Source organism: Peromyscus maniculatus, chromosome 16 (genome assembly GCF_049852395.1).
Source record: "Peromyscus maniculatus bairdii isolate BWxNUB_F1_BW_parent chromosome 16, HU_Pman_BW_mat_3.1, whole genome shotgun sequence".
Taxonomy (NCBI): domain Eukaryota; kingdom Metazoa; phylum Chordata; class Mammalia; order Rodentia; family Cricetidae; genus Peromyscus; species Peromyscus maniculatus.
The window spans coordinates 15,691,599-15,712,779 of NC_134867.1; the positions used below are offsets into that span (position 1 = coordinate 15,691,599).

At 38.4% G+C, this 21,181-nt stretch overlaps 1 protein-coding gene across 5 annotated transcripts in view; it reads right to left on the reverse strand.

Annotated features, from left to right (window-relative positions):
- Positions 1–21,181, reverse strand: part of Rev3l (REV3 like, DNA directed polymerase zeta catalytic subunit) — a 162,388-nt gene that overhangs the window by 78,927 nt on the left and 62,280 nt on the right. For 3 of the 5 annotated variants that reach the window (XR_013044982.1, XM_016002786.3, XM_016002785.3), the window contains 6 exons: positions 11,982–12,078; positions 7,581–7,675; positions 6,393–6,497; positions 5,360–5,444; positions 5,124–5,275; positions 429–548 (listed from right to left, as the gene is read on the reverse strand). Coding sequence is in view for 4 of the 5 variants with exons in the window: in XM_016002786.3 (XP_015858272.1) it covers positions 429–548; positions 5,124–5,275; positions 5,360–5,444; positions 6,393–6,497; positions 7,581–7,675; positions 11,982–12,078 (654 nt within the window). In the remaining variant the exon portion in view is untranslated. The remainder of the gene's footprint in view (positions 1–428; positions 549–5,123; positions 5,276–5,359; positions 5,445–6,392; positions 6,498–7,580; positions 7,676–11,981; positions 12,079–21,181) is intronic. The other 2 variants (XM_076552424.1, XM_006984301.4) reach the window with 1 other exon arrangement.

Here is a 21,181-nt window from a genome sequence, read left to right on the forward strand (position 1 = left end):
CCCCGGAAGGCGAAGATGGGGGTTCTCCACTGGAGGTTCTGCCTCAGTGAGTAAGGCTGAAGAACAGTTACGGATGGTTTCTGACACTCTCATGGGGCCTCCAGATGCATGTACACACACATGCCTGCTTATCCCTACACATGTGAAAATATATACATATGTATGCATACTACACACAGAAAATCAAAAATAAAATTGGTTTTATTCCTAAGGCAACATATTTTCACCCAAGGTAGTTACAAGAAAAGGTTTTCTTTCATAGCTGTTTTTAAGGAAAAACTATGCAGAAAACACAAAATTACTTGGTTGAAAATGATGCTTAATTTTTATACTCAGTACTTACTAAATGTGTACTGTTTACTTCTTTGAATCAAATGAAAAATAAAAACAGAAACTCATTTTGATTAAAACATGACACTTTTACTTACTGAAAGCTGGCGTCTCACTCAGTCTTTGAGTCAAAGGCTGAAAAGTCTGACTGTTTTCCATGAGGTTCAAAATTGCTTCTTCATTAATAAGTGCCTCTTCCACTTTATGTCTCGTGTTACCTTAAGATGACAAAGAATACAAACTGCATTAAGGCAAAGGCTGAGGTTCTAATAGTTATCCACTTACACAATATAGAATTTAAGTTTTAAAATTGTGAAATGTTAGTGAAATATAGAAAATAAAAATGCAATAAAAGCTTAATAGGAAGGCCACAAGAACATCTTCATCAATCACATATGTTAAAGAAAAAAAAAAAAAGGAAACTAGACATGGAGACCCCCATCTTTAATCCCAGCAGCAGGGAAGCACAGGCAGGCAGCTATCCCTGAGTTCAGGACTAGTCTGGTCTACTCAGTGAGTTCCAATCTAGCTAGAGCTACACAGTGAGACCTTCTCAACAACAGAAACAAAAAAGGAAAAAAACATGAATTTATATATCATCAAATACTTTAAAAAAATTATACCCATATAGTTATAATACTTGGATAAAAATCAGTATTGAGACAAACAATGTGGGTGTGTGCTGCTGGGGTTAAAGGTGTGCACCACCACCGCTGGACTGTTATTGTTTTTGTTGTCTGTGTTTCTGGAGTAAGATCTCCCATAGCCCCGTCTGGCCTCTAACTTGTTTTGACCTTAACTTCTGATATTTCTGTCTCCATTCCTAAGTGCTGGGAATACAGGCACCTACAACCTCCCTCAGCTCTTGAACAATGAAGTATTTTATTCTCTGTGGTTCAAAAACAAGTAAATTCATTTTACATTCATTGTATGTTTTTCAAAAGCTTCTCATTTAATAGCTAAAAATAGTTTCTTTCAACATTTAACAGAGGGTCTAACGCCTAGAAGGAATCAATAATTTTAAGAACACGGACAAAATGAACCCCATATTGTAATCTAGTGTGGCTCACAATCATTTATAATGGGATCTGATGCCCTCTTCTGGCATGCAGGTGTACATGCAGACAGCACATTCACATAAAAAATACATAAAACTTCAAAGTAGAAATCTAAATTTAAAAAAAAAAATTAAAGATTTCAATGGGAAAAATTACTGTCAACTTGACACAGCCCAGAGTTAACCAAGGGAGTCTTAACTAATTGCTTTGATCAGACTGGACTGTAAGCATGTCTGTGAAACATTGTCTTGATTGCACCATCCACTGCATGGTGTTACCCCTGGGAGCTAAACAAGAGCCTGGGAGCAAGTCAGTAAGCAGTATTCCTCCATGGGCTCTGCTTCAGTCCCCGACTCCAGGTTCCTGGCTTGAGTTCCTGCCCTGACTTCTTCATTCAGAAATGAACTGACACCTGGACTCTTATCTCCCAAGTTGTTTATCATAGCAACAGAAAAACAAAGTAAAATTAGGGGAGAAATTGGGACTGAGAGTGAGGAGTTGCTGGCAAGTGCCTGACCATGTTGGTTTTTTGGAAGGTTGTAGACGTGTTTCGAACTTTGGGATGCAAAAGCCATTGAATGCTCAGACTTACTGAGCTGTTGTTGAGAGAGCTTGGAAGGTGAGAAATGCAGATGCTGGAGACATGGCTTGTGAAGTTTCAGAGAAAAGTTTAAGAGTTCCTCAAAAGGCTATCGGGCCATTTTATTTATATATTTTAGTTACTTTTTAATATTTAAAAAATTTTATATTATTTAATTATATATATTAAAATATATTTTGGTTAGCAATCTGTGGAAGTATGAGGATTCAGCCCTACAGGAAGAACTATGGGCAACTGAAGAAAGCTGGGAGTGAGAGAGGTGGCCTTCGCCAGGGAAGAGCACACCAATGGGTTATTCAGTACCAGAATAGTCAACCCTGAAAACACACCTACAACTAACATTACAGAGACTGAGCAGGCTATATTTAGGAATATATAGGCATATACATATAATAAATACACATAATAACGATAGTGAAAAAAGAGGCCATGAATTTGAAGAAGCAGGGGCAGGGGTTACTAGGTTTGGAGGGAGGAAAGGGAAGGGAGAAATGTTGTAATTATACTCTCACACACACACAAGAATCTGTGGATGTAAACTTGCGCTTCACTGGGACAATGGATGCTGCTGAGCTGTGGCTGAAAACTCAGCTGTGATTACTAAGAGATGGGCAACACTGGGCTGAAATCTTGGGAGTCTTTCATTCCTCCGGTCAGCACAGAAGCTGGAGCGGTTGTGGGGAGAGACTGCCTATCCGGCTGGCACCTCAAAGTATCTCTACTTGGTATTGGTTTGAAATCTTAAGCATTGGCCATATGGAGTTTTGAAGGCATAAAAGATGCAAGACTGAAGGGGTCACAGAGAGCAGCTGAGGCCTAGCACCTCAGGTTTGGAATCCCTGGAGAGGCCATTGATGAAGATGCAGTGGAGGTTCCAGCATATTGGAAATACCAGGACCATGGGATTTGCCATCAAGGAGAGAGTTACAGGTACAGAGTGGAATGTGTCTATGAGACGTGTCTTTTGTGCCATAAGATGATAGAGAGAAAAGTGAACTATCCAAGCCTTTGGAATCCAGAAGACCAAGTGTGATCGATCACAGATGTTGGACACTGAGCTTTTTCTTTTTTTCTTTCTTTCTTTTTTTTTTCTTTTTTTTGTTTTTTTGAGATAGGGTTTCTCTGTGTAGCTTTGCGCCTTTCCTGGAACTCACTCTGTAGTCCAGATTGGCCTTGAACTCACAGAGATCCTCCTGCCTCTGCCTCCCAAGTGCTGAGATTAAGGGCATGTGCCACCACTGCCCGGCGGACACTGAGCTTTTTACACTATTGGATTTTGGTTTTGCTTTGACTTAACTGTAACTATGCCATGGTTTTTTAATCTACAAAACATAAGGAACTTCTATATAAGAGACCAGGACTTGAGAGATGGCTTAGCAGTTATGTCCTTGATGTTTTTCTAGATGATCAGAATTCGGTTCCCGGCAACTATAACAGGCAGTTTACAACTTCCTAGTGACTTCAGCTTGAGAGGATGCAATGCCCTATTCTGATCTCTTTGGGAACCTATATACAATCACACAAAGACACACACACACACACACACACACACCTTAAAAAAAAAGTCGGTGACCTAACGGGAAATGAGCAAAGAACATGAAAATCAATTATTAGATAAAGAAATCCATATGGTCTTTAAATTGCTTCAACTCACTGGTCATCAGAAAATGAAGATTAAAATAAGCAAATGCCATTTCAAAGAACCACAGTAGAATAAATTTTTTTGTATTTCATTTGTATCTATTATTGAGGACATTCAAATGTTATATAGGATCCTCCTGCCTAAAAACACTACATATGAAACAAAGTGGCTAATCAATAAAACCTTCATTATTCTCTTACATACCATTTGTATACAAGCTATATTTTTGCATGCATCCTAGCATCAAACTATACACATGTGTTCTATAGAGAAAATCTTGCACAAAGCCATTAAGAAGGGCAGATATAGACCTGGGCAAAAGTAAAACTGATCTAATGCTTGTAGAGACACAGATAAGTATTAAAGTAAAACATTAGTCAGTGGCTAAAATGAATAAACAATGATAAATTTCAGTTAAGATGTTGACATAAAAAGATGACAATCATATTAGTAATGAAAGATATAAAAATTAAGCCTCAGTAAGATAGCATTTCATACTCTGTAGAACAGTTACATTAAAGAGATAATATTAAGTGTTAACTAAAAACACTAAATTATAGGAAGCCTTACATAATATTGATAGGAATATAAAATAGTGCACCCACTATAAAAAACAACTTGGTATTTCATTTAAAAACTAAACACAAATTTACCACATGCTCTACAAGTTCCACTCACTGGTATCAACTGAAAAGAAATGAAAACATGTTCATACAAGACATGTTTATCTAAGTATTACTTTAATTTTCCCCCTTCTTCAAAGCCAATTTTTACAGTAAAGCTTACTTTGCAACTGGTTTATTTACTACTATTTCCAATATTTTATAATTCTTCCCATATTTATTTTAAATTTCATATTTGATTGTTCACAGCAACATTTTTATCAATCAAAAGTGAAAGCAACTGAAATATCCACTATCCAATAAATGGATTAATAAGTATAAAATTTGGTAATAAAAGCAATGAAATACTGATAATTACCACAGCATGGATAAACCCTGAAAGGGTATGCTGAGTGAAAGAAGAAAAAACCCATATTGTATGATTTCATCTACATGACATATCCAGAAATGCAGACAGACAAGAATGGTTACTTGGGAATTAGAGCTAGGAATGGCCATGCTTGCCAATAAGAAGGCCTGTAAGCTGATGGACATTTTCTAAAATTAGAACATATGGAGTAACTATGTGCTTAAAATGAGTGAATTTTATACTTTGTAAATAATTTCTCAATTATCTGTTTAAAAATACAAAATTTTGAATGTAAAAGCAAGTTGCTTAATCTATGCCAAGAATGACATGATTTGTATAAAATTTGAAATATTAAGCAACAGCACATATTGTGCATATACATATATAACCGTATTTATTTCTAAGGAGAAAACCAACCAAACAAACTAGGAAACAGCCAAATATTAACTTAGGACACCAATGCAATGATGTCTGTTTTAGTATTTTCTGTTTAATTGAAAAGATAATCAGATAATTTCACCTTTGCTCAAATCTGTGTCTTTGTGGACTTCTATCATATTGGCTGGCGTACACGGAAGCATTTCAGGAGAAAGAATCTCAGAGTGCAATGTTAATTCAGCAGAGAACTCTTGGGATCCATTGCTGTAGTCCACAGATCCTGATAATGTTCTGCTTAATTAAAACATAACTTTTATAAAAAACTATATAACAAAGCAATAAAATTAGCTCTGAGATCTATAACAAATAATCACTTACACGGAGAAATCATTCTGTTTGAGAATTTCTTGAAGTCTCTTCTGAAATAGTTTTTCACTTTCTGTTGCTGGCACAGATCTGCAGTCTTTAAATTAGAGAAGTGGTTAGATAGCAAATGAAAGGGACACTTGGGACGCTAGGAATGCTCGGGACGCTCTCCTTTCTCCAAAGGAAAGGAGGAGGAGCTCTGAAAACCACAGCACATCACAATCACAGCAACGCTCATCTTCCTCCTAGCCCGGAGCCCACCATCTCCATGTAGTCTTGTCACACAATTACACTAAAGAGAAATGGATGTTATTAAACAATGAAACAGAACAAAAAAGGGTTCTTACCCACAAATGTCATATATTTCAAAATTAGAAATTTTCTCCTTTGTAAAATATATTTGTATTTTAAAGGGCATAAAAAGACACATTTTATCAAAACATTTTTGGCACTCTAGATATAACAGTGAAATTTAAAATTTTTAATGGGACTTCAGTAGAGACTATTTGTCTTCTGGGTTATCCTTTACACTTTTTAAAGTGCTGCTATTTTCTGTGGCATTTGAAGTCTCAAATTCTTTCAGAATATAGCAATATTTAATACTAAATGAATATTTTCCTCAAAGTTGTACATGTTGATCGAGGTGAGGGTTTATATGACAGTTTCAGAAAACAGTGAGGACAGTATTTCATGGCTGACACTTTCAAAGTCGAACAAATAAAATGGTGTTTCTAAGCCGAGATCCATGGTTTTCAGTATCTTATTTGGAAATGAAGAAGAATATGCTAGAGGATGAAAAAGGAGCAACAACAAACTGCTGTGCCAAGACGTTAAGGTACACAAAAACCAGACCCACGGAGAGAGAACAGTAAATGTGGAGGCAGATGTAAAGACTGATTGCTTGTTCAGCAATGACAGTAGGAGAAGTAGATAGAAAAATTAAAGGTAACTTAAGAAACAAAGTCTAGTGCTAAGGGAAAACTCAATGTCTCCATTCTTCCACTGGAAATATTTCCTTAAATCAGTAGAACATTATGGGCTATACCTTGTGATTCAGGCTGGCTAATCTGAGAGCTTTCATTTCTGTTTCTTCGCCGTTGCTTTTCATCTTCCCATATGGCCTGTAGCCCAGGGTTTCCGCCAATCTGAGCTGCAATCACAATACTACAAGGGTCAGAGTGAAAAATTCTCTCTATAAACCCCTAAGCTTTAATAAATACTTTTTGGGGGTTGGGGCAGTCTTACTGTGTATCCCTGACTGGACTGGAACTCATTATGAAACCCAGGCTGGTCTGGGACTCATAGAGATCTGCCTGCCTACGTCTCCTCAGTACTGGGGATAAAGGCACTCACTACCATGCCAACACCATTATCTTTTAAGAAAAACACTCACTGTGTATACTATAATGGACAAGTTATCCCAACTCTCAGTTTATCACGCTGCTTCCTTTCTAGCTTTTTTTCCTTCTAATGACTGGGGGGAAAAAATTAAATAAAAATCAAAGATCTGGTAAGTCTAAAACTTCTCTCCATGGCAGACAGCCTGCATATAAAGCAATTAAAAGGCAGAGTATATGAAATTATTTTATGCTGGCTAATGTTATTTGTTCCACTTAGTTTCACATCTAGGTAAACATAGTCATGCAGATGGAAATACAAATGAGCAAAATGACTATCTATTGTGATTAAAATGAAATGTTTTCTGAAGAGTCATGTGTTGAAGGGTTGGTCCCAGGCCAGTGGCTGCACTTCAGAAGTGACTGGATTGTAACGGCATGAAGTTAATCAGTGGAATGATCCATTCAATTTAGAGCTGAACAGGCTATTAGGAGTGGCGTAGTTGGAAGGGGTAGGTCACAGGGAGTGGGGGTGGGGAGCGGGAGCGTTGCAGGATTTATCTTGTCTTGGTCCCTTTCTGTCTGATTCCTAGCTTTCATGAGGTGAACAAGTTTGCTCATCACGCCTTTCTGCCATGTCTTACCATAGGCCTGAAGTGATGGAGCCAGATGAGCATGGACTGAAACCTCTGAAACTGAGAAGCCCAAAGAAGTCTTTCTTTTCCCCAGGTACTTTTGTCAATGCAACAGAAAGCTGGCCAACGTGCCCTCCCATCGGAAACAAAGAGCACACTTCAAATATCTTGCTTCCTCCTTCAATATCTTGCTTCTCCAGTAACGCTTCTGTCCTCCTTTCACCATTATGTTTTACGTAATAAGAAAAATTGTGTACGTACCCTCAATATCCAACCTATTTAAGATGTCAGCAGCTACAGCATCCACTTCTAATTCACATGTACTCAGAGGCTCAACACCTTCCAGTAATAACGAGCTGTAAAGAAACGATACCAATAAATACAGTAACTATGCTAGCACACCCAAACTTCCCAAATTGTTGTTGTTGCTGGGGATCTAAGATTTTTCTTATGCAGGATTTTATGTTTTGGTAGTAATGAGAAAACATGAGAATATTAAATGAATTCATGATTATTCATGATACTATGTATATATAATAAATTATTAACAGGATAAGAAAAATGGTAAGGACAACCTATTGATGCCATTTAAAATGTAGTCTATATATTCCGAATCACATTTTACATGTAAGAAATAGTTAATGTTCAACATGCAGTTCTGGCTAAAGAAAATGGCTAAGACAATAGAGGGACAACATAAAAATATATTAAAAAATCATAAACATATAATGTAAGTCGCCTAGAAGCATTTTCCCCCTACAATCATACATGATTTTCAGACAAGGGAAGGTAATCATACTGAAAAGTGGACAACTGATATTCACTATTCTTCTTGTCCCCAGCTACTCCTGAGCTGCAGACGCTTTAAAATTTTTCACAACTACTGACGTGATAAACCACATGACTGGTGAACAGTGAGTTATAGCTCGCAAAAGTGACAGCAATCCCAGCATGAGGGAAGTAGAGGCAGCAGCAGTAGCATGGCTACAAGTCTGATTACACACAGTGAGACCATAAACAAACAAACAAACAAACGAATAAATACTAAAGAAAAGGAAACCTACCCATTCATCTGTGTTTAAGTGAGTTAATTTCACTGAGTCTAATTTTACTAGCTTACCTATATTAATCTTTCCATATATTAATTTTTAGAACTCTTAAAAACAGCAAAACTTCTTACAAACATTCTAAAATTCAATTTCTGTCATAGTACAATTCCAATTTTAATCCCAGTCAGTGTACCTTTATTACAGTTTTATGACTTAACAAGAAAGAAGATTGTGTGTGAGGCTTCAGATTGTTGTTAATAAGCAGACTTCAGGGATAGTGATTGCCCTTATTACTTGAAAACCTTTAAAAACTCATTCTGACAGAATATTCCAGTAATAACAATTTTTACCATTAAGTTAACAAGAATCTTTCTTAACTTTAAGTGGAAAAGAAACCCTAAGTAATTTTATAATATGTAAATCTGTCAAGTACCTATTAAAGAGCTGAAACTAAATTACTGTGATGGTTGTTTTATGTCAACTTGACATAAGCTAGAGTAATCTAAGAGAAAACCTCAATCAAGAAGATGTCTTTACCAGATTGCTCTGTAGGCAAGTTTGTGGAGTATTTTCTTAGTCAACAATTGATGTGGGAGGGTCCATATCACTGTGATCAGTGCCAGTCATGGGCAGGTAATCCTGGGTTGTATAAGAAAGCTGAGCAAGTCATGGAAAAAAAGCATGGGCTGTGCTTTAGTTCCTGCCCTAATTTTTCTCAGTGATGGACAGTGATCTGGGAGCTGTAAGCTAAATTAACCCTTTCTTCTTATAAACATTCTAAAATTAAATTTCTGTCATAGTACAATTTTGGTCAGTGTTTATCACAGCTATAGTGAAACCAACTAAGACAGAAATTGGTACCAGGAGTGGGGTTGCTGCAATGGACTTGATTGTATTATTTTGATGGAGGACTCTAAGCTTGGAACTCTAAGCTTGAAAGGGTATTGAGAGTTTAGCGAGCTGTTATGGGAACTTGGAAAATAGGAATGTTAAAACAAGAGGTGCAGATAACAGAGGCTTCACTTATCAACTTTCAGAGAGAAACAAAGACTCCATCAGGGCTGTTTGTGTGGTATTTTGTAATAAGAATCTGTGTTTTCTGGTCAGCTGGGGCTGAAGGATAATCAGCTGTGATTAACAGGAAATCAGCATTACTGAGGTGAAACCTTTGCTTTTCTGAAACAACTGATGCTGGTTGGGGGCGGGGAATGGGGGACGGGGACAGAATCTCCTGGCAACTGTTTCCTCAGTGTCAACACACAGAAATTGTGATCCAGAAGTGACCAAGACTACATCTCAAGCTGGTGGCCAAATTTCTGGCCCAATCTACAGAGGGCAGTACCACTCTGGGCAGGCGATCTTTGGGTGTATTAAAAAAACAAGCAAAGGAAGCCACAGAGAACAAAGCAGTAAATAGCACTCCTCTGTGGTTGTGCTTCAGTTCTTGCATTCCAATTCCTGCCTTGAGTTTCTGCCCTGACTTTCCTTCAAGATGTACTGAGCTGTAAGATGAAATAAGTCCTTACCTTTCCAAAGCTGCTTTTGGTCACAACATCTGAAAATAAACTAGGGCGATTAGATAAGCTCCAAGCAAAATGTACCTTTGGTTTGGTTTATCAGGCAGGATTTTAGTAAACAACCTGATCTATCCTCAAACTTCCAATCTTTGTGCTTCAACCTACCAAGTCTTGGGGTTACAAGGATAGAGCCACCACTCAAAACAAGTATTTTCATAACCATTTGAAATTCAACCAATGTTTTCTTTGTTTTTTGTTTGTCTGTTTCAAGACAGCGTTTCTCTGTATATCCCTGGCTGTCTTGGAACTTACTATGTAGATCAGACTAGCCTCAAACCCAGAAATCTCCCTGCCTCTGCCTCCTAAGTGCTGAGGTTAAAGGCGTGCACAACAATCTCCTAACAATAAGTTTTCTTAATATAAAATAAAAAATAAAGTTAATGAATATTAGTGGCCCATCCCATTCTTCACACATAAATACACAAATCTGCTGAAAGAAAAGAAAAAAGAATCAGTGAGCTGGAAGATGGCTCAGTCAGTAAACTGCTTGCCACACAAACATGAGAACTAGGATCAGTTCTCCAGCATCCATGTAAAAAGCTGGGTGTGACACCCTTAGTCTGTAATTCTATCCCTGAGGAAGAGGACAGCGGGAGTTCTTTGGGCTTGCTGTTCCACCTAATTGGTAAATTCCAGGTTCAGTGAAAGACTTTCAAGAAACAAGGGGGAAAGAAACTACAGAAGATACCAAACCATGACCTCTGGCCTCCACATGTGCACACCTAAGTGTACACCCACACCCACACACACACCCACACCCACACACACCCACACACACACAAAAAAAAAAACCAACCCCACAAAGATCAGTGGGCTAGTAAGATGGCTCAGTAGGGTGCTTGCAGGCAGGCCTAAAGTCCTAAATTTGACCCTCGGATTCCACATGGAAGGCCGAAAGAACCAACTTGAGATTTGTCTTATGACCTCCACACTTGTGCAGTAACACATGTGCACACACACACTCACACACACCACGAAATAAATATAGTTTAAAATACTAAATATAAATTAAAAAAAAAATCAAGGCCAGCAAGATGGCTCACTGGGTAAAAACATCTGCTCCCAAACCTGCTGACCTGAGTTCTATGCCCAGGACTTATATGGCAGATGGAGAAAACTGACTCCCACAAACAGTCCTCTGCTATCTGTGCATGTGTGCACTTACACAACAGATAAATAAATATAAGTTAAAGAGGGAAACTGTAACCATGCTGCCAATAACACAGCGACCAATAGGAGGCTCAAGAGAGCTTGAGCAGTGCTATGCGGGACAAAGAGAAAGCCTTAACTTGACACAGAAAAGCTCCTGACTCGTCATTAGAAAGGTGGTGGTTACAGGTCTGCCTTATGGTGGGAATCTAAGCATGTGGACATACTACAACTTAACCAACAGTGTAATCAACAAAATAGTTCAAAGAAACAATAAGTTGCATTTTGTCATGTATATATTTCCATAACTCAATAATTTAGGAACCTAAAGGGTTGTTTAGTTTAAAAATATATGCCATTTCAGTTGCTATTTTATAATAATTGAGTTTTTAACTTGATAACTTACAAGACCTCAAGTTAGACTACATGATGAAGATTAAAACTGGCAAGAAATATAACAACCTACTTCAGATTCCTTTCATTAATTAGGTAATAACTGTATGTTTTTATTTTTTAGATTACAGTTGATTTTATAGTGTGTTTTAGATTGTGCAAGTGTGTGTGCTATTACTTGCATGTAGAGGTCAGACGGCAACTTGTAGGAATCTGTTCTCTCCTTCCACCACGCAGGTTCCAGGGATCAAACTCAGATCATCAGATGTGGCAGCAAGTGCCTTTACTTCCTGCCACTTTGCTGCTCCCACCGCCATGATCTAGTCTTTAAACCTATGAGTCCATGTTATACACCAATATTGAGACTTGCTTTTAAAATAACATTTCAAAGAGCCAACGTAGGAAAAGGTTAAGTATTAAGTATGATAACCAATGGTAACTATCATAGTCAGTACATACATAAAGTTTTCACTTCTTTGACAACATTGGCTAACCTTGGTATTTCATCCTCTTCCCACCTAAATAAAGTACCAGCAGCAGAATTTCCTGATAACTGATCTTTGAATGATCCAGCTCCATGTGATGTATCACCTAGAAAATAAAGGTAAATTTAAATAAATTATACTTTTAAACTTTTTATTTTATCTATCTATCTATCTATCTATCTATCTATCTATCTATCTATCTATCTATCTATCTATCTATCTATCTATCTATCGGAGACAGGTCTCATTACACAGCCTTGGCTGACCTAAAACCCACTATGTAGACTAGGACAGCCTCAAACTCACAGGCCTGGCAGACAGTGCATCCTGAGTGCTGGGATTAAAGACATGTAGCACTGTATCTGGGAAATTATAATTTGTACAAAGATGTTCTCTTTGTAAAATAACTTACGAATCATATAAGAATACTTAAACATTATATCTTAAAGATTCACTGAATTACAGGATTACATATACACAGTAGAGTGCAGTAATTCCAAACTAAGAGTAGAAAAAAGTGTTTACAATGAATTGAGTAACAAACAGTTATAAAATTTCAAAGGTATAATAAAGTATATATCTAAATGTTCAAGTAAATAAATTAACATCTCATTAAAAAATAGAGAACTATATTTTTTAGAGTTCAAATAGCTACAGTATTCTGAGCCCCAATAAATCCAAGTGGAAATTTGGCTGGAAACTGAAAATATATTTTGATCTTAATGTAGAAACAAAAGCACACAATTTATTCCAGAAATAATCACAAATAGTGATATGATGAATTATTCTATTCAGTGAACATCTTAATTGTCTCACACTTTTAGTATCTATGAATGAAGTTGCTGCATTCAGACTTGGTGGGTCTACCTTTTAAAGCACTTGGGCAAAAACCAAAGAGAACAACAGCTGGGTCAACTCTAAGCACAATTAATGCTATGAGACTATGAAATCATGTTCCAAGTGACTACTATTTCACATTTGCCATCAGCAATGAATGGGAATTGCTATGGTTCAACACACAGGCCAGCATTTGTTATCAAGAACCTTTTGAACTGTGGCCTTTGATAACAGGTGTGTAAGGGTAGATCTTTCTGGTTTTAATTAATATTTTCCTAGTATATAACTGTGGGAGATTTGTTCACACTGTCACTCCAAGACTGCCAATAAAGCTAAATCTTTGAGACATGGTGAAGACCATCCTAAGAAGAAAGTTTACAGCATTAAGTGCCTACATCAAAAATCTGAGAGATGTTTTTAATTAATTAATTGATTTTACATCCCGGCTGCAGTTTTCCCTCCTTCTTCTCCTCCCAGTCCCTTCCCTGACCCCGTTCCTACCCCCAATCCACTCCTCCATTTCTGTTCAGGGAAAGGCAGGCCTCCCATGGGTGTCAATAAAACATGACATATCAAGTTGCAGCAAGACTAAGCATCTCCCCTTGTATTAGGACTGAGCAAGGCAACCCAGTATGAGGAGTAGGGTCCCAAAAGTCAGGAAAAGAGTCAGAGGCAGCCCCAGTTCCCAAGGTTAGGTGTCCCACAAGAGGATCAAGCTACACAACTGTAATATATATGCAGAGTACCTAGGTCAGTCCTGTGCAGGTTCCCTGGTTGTTGGTTCAGTCAATTTGAGAGATCTTTAATTAATAAATTAAAGATGCACCTAAAGGCCTTGGAAAAACTACAGCAAAGAACACCTCCCAAAAGTAGACAGGTAGACATAATCCAATAAGGGTTGAAATTAATGAAACAGGAAAAAAAATATAAAGAATCAATGAAATGAAGTTAATTCTTTAAAAAGGTTAACAACACTAACAAACCATTAGTTAAATTAACCAAAAAGAGATTATCTAAACCAATAAAATTAAGAATGTAAATAGAGACATCACAACAGACACTGAAAAAATTTAGAGAATCATAAAGACTTGAAAATTACTTTATAATCTATGTTACAGTAAACTAGAAAATTTTTTTAAAAATGGATGAATTTCTAGATATATATGGCCTACCAAAGTCAAGATTAAATAAAAAATTTAAATAGACCTATGAAATACAATTGAGATAAAAGCAGTAATTAAAAATCTCCCAACTAAAAATAACCCCAGGGACAGATGTATTCAGCAGAGAATTCTACTACATCTTCAAAGAACACCAATACTCCTCAAATTATTCCACCAAAAAAAAAAAAAGAAGGAATGTTTTCAAATACTGCCACTATCAACCTGATAGCAAAACCATACAAAAGCCCATCAAAAAAGAAAATTGTATCCCAGTATCTCTGATTGGTAAAGCCACAAAAATTCTCAATAAAATACTTGCAAACCGAATTTAAAAAACACACCCAAAATACTGTCCACCATGATCAAGCTGGTTTCATCCCAGAGATGCAGGATGGTTCAACATATTAATATATCAGTAAATATAATCCACCACATAAATATATGCAAGGACAGAAACTATACAATCATCTCATTAGATGTAGAAAAAGCTGCTGATAAAATCCAGCATCCCTTCATGATAAAAGCCCCAGGGAATCGAAGAAAGCAGGGGACATATCTCAACATAATAAAGCAAGCCTACAGCCAACATCTTGTTAAATGAAGAAAAACTCAAATGAAAGTCCACTAAAGTCAGGAAAAGACAAAAAATGCCCACTGTCTCCATTCCTATTCAAGTCTTTGTTACAGCAATAGACAAGTCAAGGGGATAAAAGGGATACAAATGGTCAAGGAAGAAGTCAAAGCACCCTTACTTTCAGAAGCTGTGATTCTATGCCTACAAGACCCCAGAGTCTCCAACAGAAATCTCCTAAGCCGATAGTCAACAAGGTAGCAGGATACAGAAATGAACACACAAAAGTCAGTTGCCCTCCTACACAGAAAAGACAAACACGCTGACTAAGAAACCAGGAAAATGATTCCATTCACAACAGTCTAAAATACACACATATACGTGCATGCGCATTTTGAGGCTTGAGAGATATCTCAATGGTTAAAAGCACTTGATGTTCTTGCAGTAAACCTGAGTTCAGTTCCCAGCACCCACATTGCAGCTCACAACCACCCTTAATTCCAGTTCCAGGGGAACCAGGCGCACACATGGTACACACACAAGTGCAGGCAAAACATATGTATTTATAAAATAAATAAAGGTTTAAAAATATACCTTGAAATAAACCTAACCAAAAAGGTAGAAGATTTGTAGACTGAGAAGTTCAAAACAGTGAAAAAGAAAATTGAAGAGGACATCACAAGACGGAGAGACCTTCCATGCTTATGGAATGGGAAAATAGTACATCCTACCAAAAGCAATCTACAGATTCAATGCAATCCTCATCAAAATTTCAATGCAATTCTTCACAGAAACTGAAAAAACAAAACCTTACATCTCATATGTAAAGCACAGACCCAGGATAGTCAAAACCATCCTGAACAGTAACAGAATGGCTGGAAGCATCACCATCCTCAATGCCAAGGTATAGCACAGTTATTCCACATGTGTCCTGGATGGCTTTGGTCAACTTGACACAACCTACAGTAACCTGAGAAGAGGGCGCCTCAGTTGAGAAAATGCCCCTCAGAGTGACCCGTAGGCAAGCATGAGGGGCATTTTCCTGATGGATGTGAAAGGATCCAGACTACTGTGGGTGGTGTCATCCCTGGGAAGGTGGTCCTAGGATGTATAAAAAGAGCAAAATGAACAAGTCAAGTGGAGTAAGCCAATAAGCAGCACTCCTCCATGCCCTCTGCCTCAATTCCTGTCTCTAGGTTCCTGCCTTAGGAGTCTCTCAATGGACTGTGACTCAAGATACGTAAACCAAATAAACCCTTTCTTCCCACCCCAAGCTGCTGTTGGTCATGGTCTTCATCCCAAGAATAGAAAACAAACTAGGAGAGTATAGTAATAAACCAGCATGGTATTGGTATAACAACACACACTGACAAATGGAATAGAATTGCAGACACACATAAATCCACACTCCTAAAGCTACCTTCTTCTTGACAAAGATGCCAACAACATCTTAGAGCAAAGACAGCATTGTCAACAAATGGTGCTGGTCAAACTGGAAAGCTACATGTAGAAGAATGAAATTAGATCCTTATTTCTCACTCCTCATAAAACTCAACTCCAAATGGAGCAAGGACCTCAAAATAAAACCTGCTTTCCTAAGTCTGACTGAGGAAAAAATGGGAAATACACTGGAATTCATCGGCACATCTGAACATGACCCCCAAAAATGTATGCATGGAGAAAAGTAATAAATGGGACCTTAGGAAACTAAAAAGCGTCTGTACAGCAGAGGACAACATCACTTCAGTGAAGAGGTAGCCTACAGGATCTGAAAAAACAAACATTTATAAGCTATACATGTTACAGAGGATTAGTTCTAGAATATACAAAGGATTAAAAAAAACTAAACATCAAGAAAACAATACAATTTAAAAATGGAGGATGGAAGTAAACAGTGTAAAAAGGAAGAAACACAAATGACTGAAATGTTTTTAAACAATGTTCAGCATCCCGAGCTATAAGAGAAATGCAGATTAAACTACTCTGAGATTTCGTCTTACCGCAGTCAGAACAGCTAAGATTAAAAACCAAACAGACAAACATCAACAAGAACAAAGTAACAGCCAGGTGTAGTGGCACACACCAAGTCCCAGTGCTTGGGAGGCAGAAGCAGGTGGATCTTTGTTAATTCAAGGATTGTGAGTTCCAGGGTAGCCAGGGCTCTGAAGACAGACTCTGTGTCAAAAACAAACAACAAAAATACTGTCACGGGCAAAGAGTAATACTTACTCATTGCTGGTGGGAATGTAAAGTCATATAGCCACTATGGAAATTAGTGTAGAAGTTCCTCAAAAAGCTAGAAATACATCTATCACATGGTCCATCCAGCTATACTACTGTTGGGCATATACCCAAAAGACTCCATATAGCCTACTATAGATGTTGGGCATATACCCAAAAGACTCCATATAGCCTACTATAGAGACACCTGCTCATCTATGTTCATTGCTACTCTACTCATAATAGCCAGGAAATGGAAACAGCGTAGATGTCCATCAACTAATGAATAGATAAGAAAAATGTGGAACATTTACACAATGCAATATTATTCAGCTGTTAAGAAAAATGAACTTATGAAATTCACAGGTAAATTACAGGGAGCAGAGGAACCCCTGAGTGAGTGAAGTCTGAGTGAATATGTATTTTTGCATGTGCATGTGCTGTTGAGAACTCCAAGACCAAATGGCCTATGGGAAATTTGCAAAGCCATTACTCATAGGGGCCGGCTCAAGAGGAACGGCAAAGCTTTCCCCAGGAATCAGATATGAGTGTTTTATCAAAGACTGACCAGTGTGTGAAGACTGGCAACTGTGACTTCGGCTGGAGGATGTCTACAGCCTGGGACTGCTTGCCTACCTGAGACCTCCTATTCAGACTAATAAGCCCTCCCCCACTGCTGAATCTAATAAACATGCTGAGTTCCCATTGTGATAGAGGCAGGGGTAAGAGAAAGCCCCCTGATCCCAGCTTCTTTGTACCTGTGTCTGTCTTTTCTTCATTCCCTCAATGCCCTAAGCCAAGGTCCCAGGACCCAAGGCACTTGGGATACAGCAGCAAATGGATGGAGCTAGGAACAATTATTCTGGGGTAACCCAGACCTAGAAAGACAAATGATTTTTTCTCTCATTTGTGGTTGTGAGTTTTGAATCTTCAGATATTTTTTTTCCCATCTGGAATAGCCACAGAGGTCAGGAAGTTAGTAAGGGGCCACAGTGGGAAGGACTGTGCAAGGGAGGGAGATAGAATGCAGCAGTATACCGGGTTAAAGAAAACCAGAACAGAAAGGATTAAATGGGAAGGGCATGGGATGGTAAGATACAGTCCAGACTATGGGAAATGTCTTAGTCACTGTTCTGTTGCTGTGAAGAGACTCAATGATCAAGGAAACTCTTACAAAAGAAACCTTTTAACTGGGGCTTGCTTACAGTTTCAGGGTTAGTCCATTATCATCATGGCAAGCAGTATGGTGGCATGCAGGCAGACATGGTGCTAGAGAAGTAGCTGAGAGTTCTATATCCTGATCTGTAGGCAGAGAGAGACTGGGCCTGGCATGGGCTTTTGAAACCTCAAAGCCCACCCCCCAAGTGACACACTTCCTCCAACAAGGTCACATCTCCTAATTCTTCTAATCCTATCAAGTTACATTCCCTGGTGAGTAAGCTTTCAAATATATGAGCTTATGGGGGTCATTCTTATTCAAACCAACACAGGGAGGGAAACCTAACACTACAGAGATTTCAAAAAGTCTTACGAGAAGCTCCCTGAAATACATACATACACAAATACAAAGTCACCCCATAACAAGCAACAGTGTCCCTGCTAAACACCACAGAATAACAAATAAAAAGCCCAGTTATCTCCTTTGGAGCTGTTACCAAGTGAGATCCAAGAGCCACCAAGTTTGGGGAATAATCTGGGAGCAGTGCAGGATGATAGAAGTATGCCTTGTAAAGTTCCAAAGGGAAGTTTGAGTGTCTCTTAAAGACTAGCAGAGGTGCTTGTGTGCTATATTTGAACTAAAGGGTATTGCCGATGCTCTTGATGACTCTCTACAACTTGAAGGTAAAACTCTACTGCTAACAGACACATCCCCGACTCATAGAATACAAAGGGAAATGAAGATGACATCCACCAGGAAGCTTTATCTCTACCGGCTAGATTTCATAGTGCTGCAAGGTGCTGTGCCACAGGAGGAGAAAAGTAATCACCAATTTTACTCAGCTGTGAATTCTGCAAGCTAGAAAAATGGTCGGGTCCTGGTACAAGAGCGGCACAAAGGTCCTGAGAGGAACCATTCACTTTCTGGTTGGATTTAAGGTTTGCTTCACAAGTTGAAATCCGTATCTGGCACTGACATCGGGGACAGGAACCTGGGGCGTGACAGGTCATAGGCCCTAAGGGAGAACTTACTATTACTTGGCTAGATGGGCATAGTATTAGACAGAATCCTAATGATTTATAATTATACACATAGATTAACAGGATACCTGTCAACCCTCATCAGAGAGGCTTCATTTTGAGGAGATGGTGGGTGATTAACAGAGACCCACAACTGGTCAGGGAATGCAGAGACCTAAATGGGACATCTGTATGTGCCCCTTCCCCCTAAGGCTCAGGGATCACTGCAGGAAAGATGATAGGAAGATTGTAAGAGTCAGAAGCAGTAAATTACTGCAAAGAACCAGTGTTTTCTGGACACAGCAGGACAGTTACACATACCCATTTACAGCAGTCAAGATATCATACATAAAACTGATGCAAGTTCAAGCCAGACAAAATTCTAGCATGGAGAAGGGAGTTGGACATCCACTTCTCGTTACGGAGTAATTGGTATTGACAGCTGCTGGGAAGAGAAAAGTCAAGTTTTCCTTAAGGGTGTGGTCCCTAGCAGGTTAATCACACTCCAGTGAAGGCCACATATCTAAGACGATACGGGTAACATAAACTGTTACTTGATGAGATGAAAAAAAAAAAAAAAAAGGACACAAAGTTGGGTGGGGGGGAGAGGGGGTATGGATCTGGGAGGCATATTGGGAGGGAGTGATTATGATCTAAACACATCGTATAAAATTCTCAAAGAACTAATAAATTGAAAGTATTTGTTTTTCTTTTCTTTTTTTTTTTTTTTTTTGGTTTTTCGAGACAGGGTTTCTCTGTGTAGCTTTGCGCCTTTCCTGGAACTCACTTGGTAGCCCAAGCTGGCCTCGAACTCACAGAGATCCGCCTGGCTCTGCCTCCCGAGTGCTGGGATTAAAGGCGTGCACCACCACCGCCCGGCTTGTTTTTATTTTCTGTGTTTGGGTGTTTGCCTGCATGTATGTATATGTTGCCCATAGAGGACAAAAGAGGGTACTGGAGCCCTGAAACTATAGGTACAGATTGTTGAGAACTACTATGTAGGTGCTTCAAAGTGACCTGGGTCCTCTACGGGGAAGCAAGTGTTCTTAACTGCTGAGACATCTCTTCAGCCCCAACTTTTCATTCTTTAAAATACATTTTCACTGAGCAGAAGTTTTAAACTTTAACAAAATCCAACTTATCAATTTTTCCCTTCATGGATATTGATTGTATCTAAAACTTCCCTTTCAAATTCAAGGTTGGGCAGATTTTCAGCTAAAATATTTGATAGCTTACATTTTACATATACATCTGTAATGCATCTCAATGTTTTAAAAAAAATGTATAACTTGCCAGGCGGTGGTGGCACACGCCTTTAATCCCAGCACACGGGATGCAGAGGCAAGAGGATCTCTGTGAGTTCAAGGCCAGCCTGGGCTACAGAGCAAGTTCCAGGACAGGCTCCAAAGCTACACAGAGAAACCCTGTCTTGAAAAACCAAAACAAACAAACAAAAAAAAGGTATAACTAATATGGGATGGTAGTGCAGGCCTGTAATCCCAATTAAGGTAATTGAGGCAGGAGTATTGCAAGTTCAATGCCTCTATGGGCTAAAGATTGAGTTCAAGACCAGCCTGGACAACTCAATGAGACCCTGTGTCAAAATAAAAAGTACAACAAAGAGGGATGTGGCTTAGTGGTAGAATGCTGGTCTAGGATGCACAGACTTCTGGATTCATGTTCAGACACACACGGTGGAAGGCACACACACACACACACAAAATATAAACCAATAAACTGTATGTACCAGTCCTGACATATAGGCATCCAACAATTTCCAGAAGTAATTTTTGAAATGACAATTCTTTCTCCACTGAATTACCACATTATCACTGTCAGAGTGTAGATGACTATATGCAAGCTATTTCTCTACTGAAGTACCACAGTACAACTGTCAAAGTTAAGGTGACTATATGTGAGCTATTTCAAGTGTGGAGTTATTCCTGTGCTCCACAGTGCTATCCTTTCACTAAAAAGCTAATGGGCAGTCCAGCCGATCTCAGTCTTCTTTATATGAGGTTTTTTTGTAGGGATTCTTAGGACCTAAGGAGAACTATTCATTCAGAAAATCTGGTTTCTTATGAGAGACTTTATATTACTCTAAGTCACTGAGAAGATGAAAAAAGTATAATGTCATTAAAACTTAAGGTTATTACTAGCTAGTATTATAATTGATAAATAAATTAATTATTTTGGTCTTTGAAGGGGAGTAACAGACTGGGTTCAAGGCATTGGTCTTT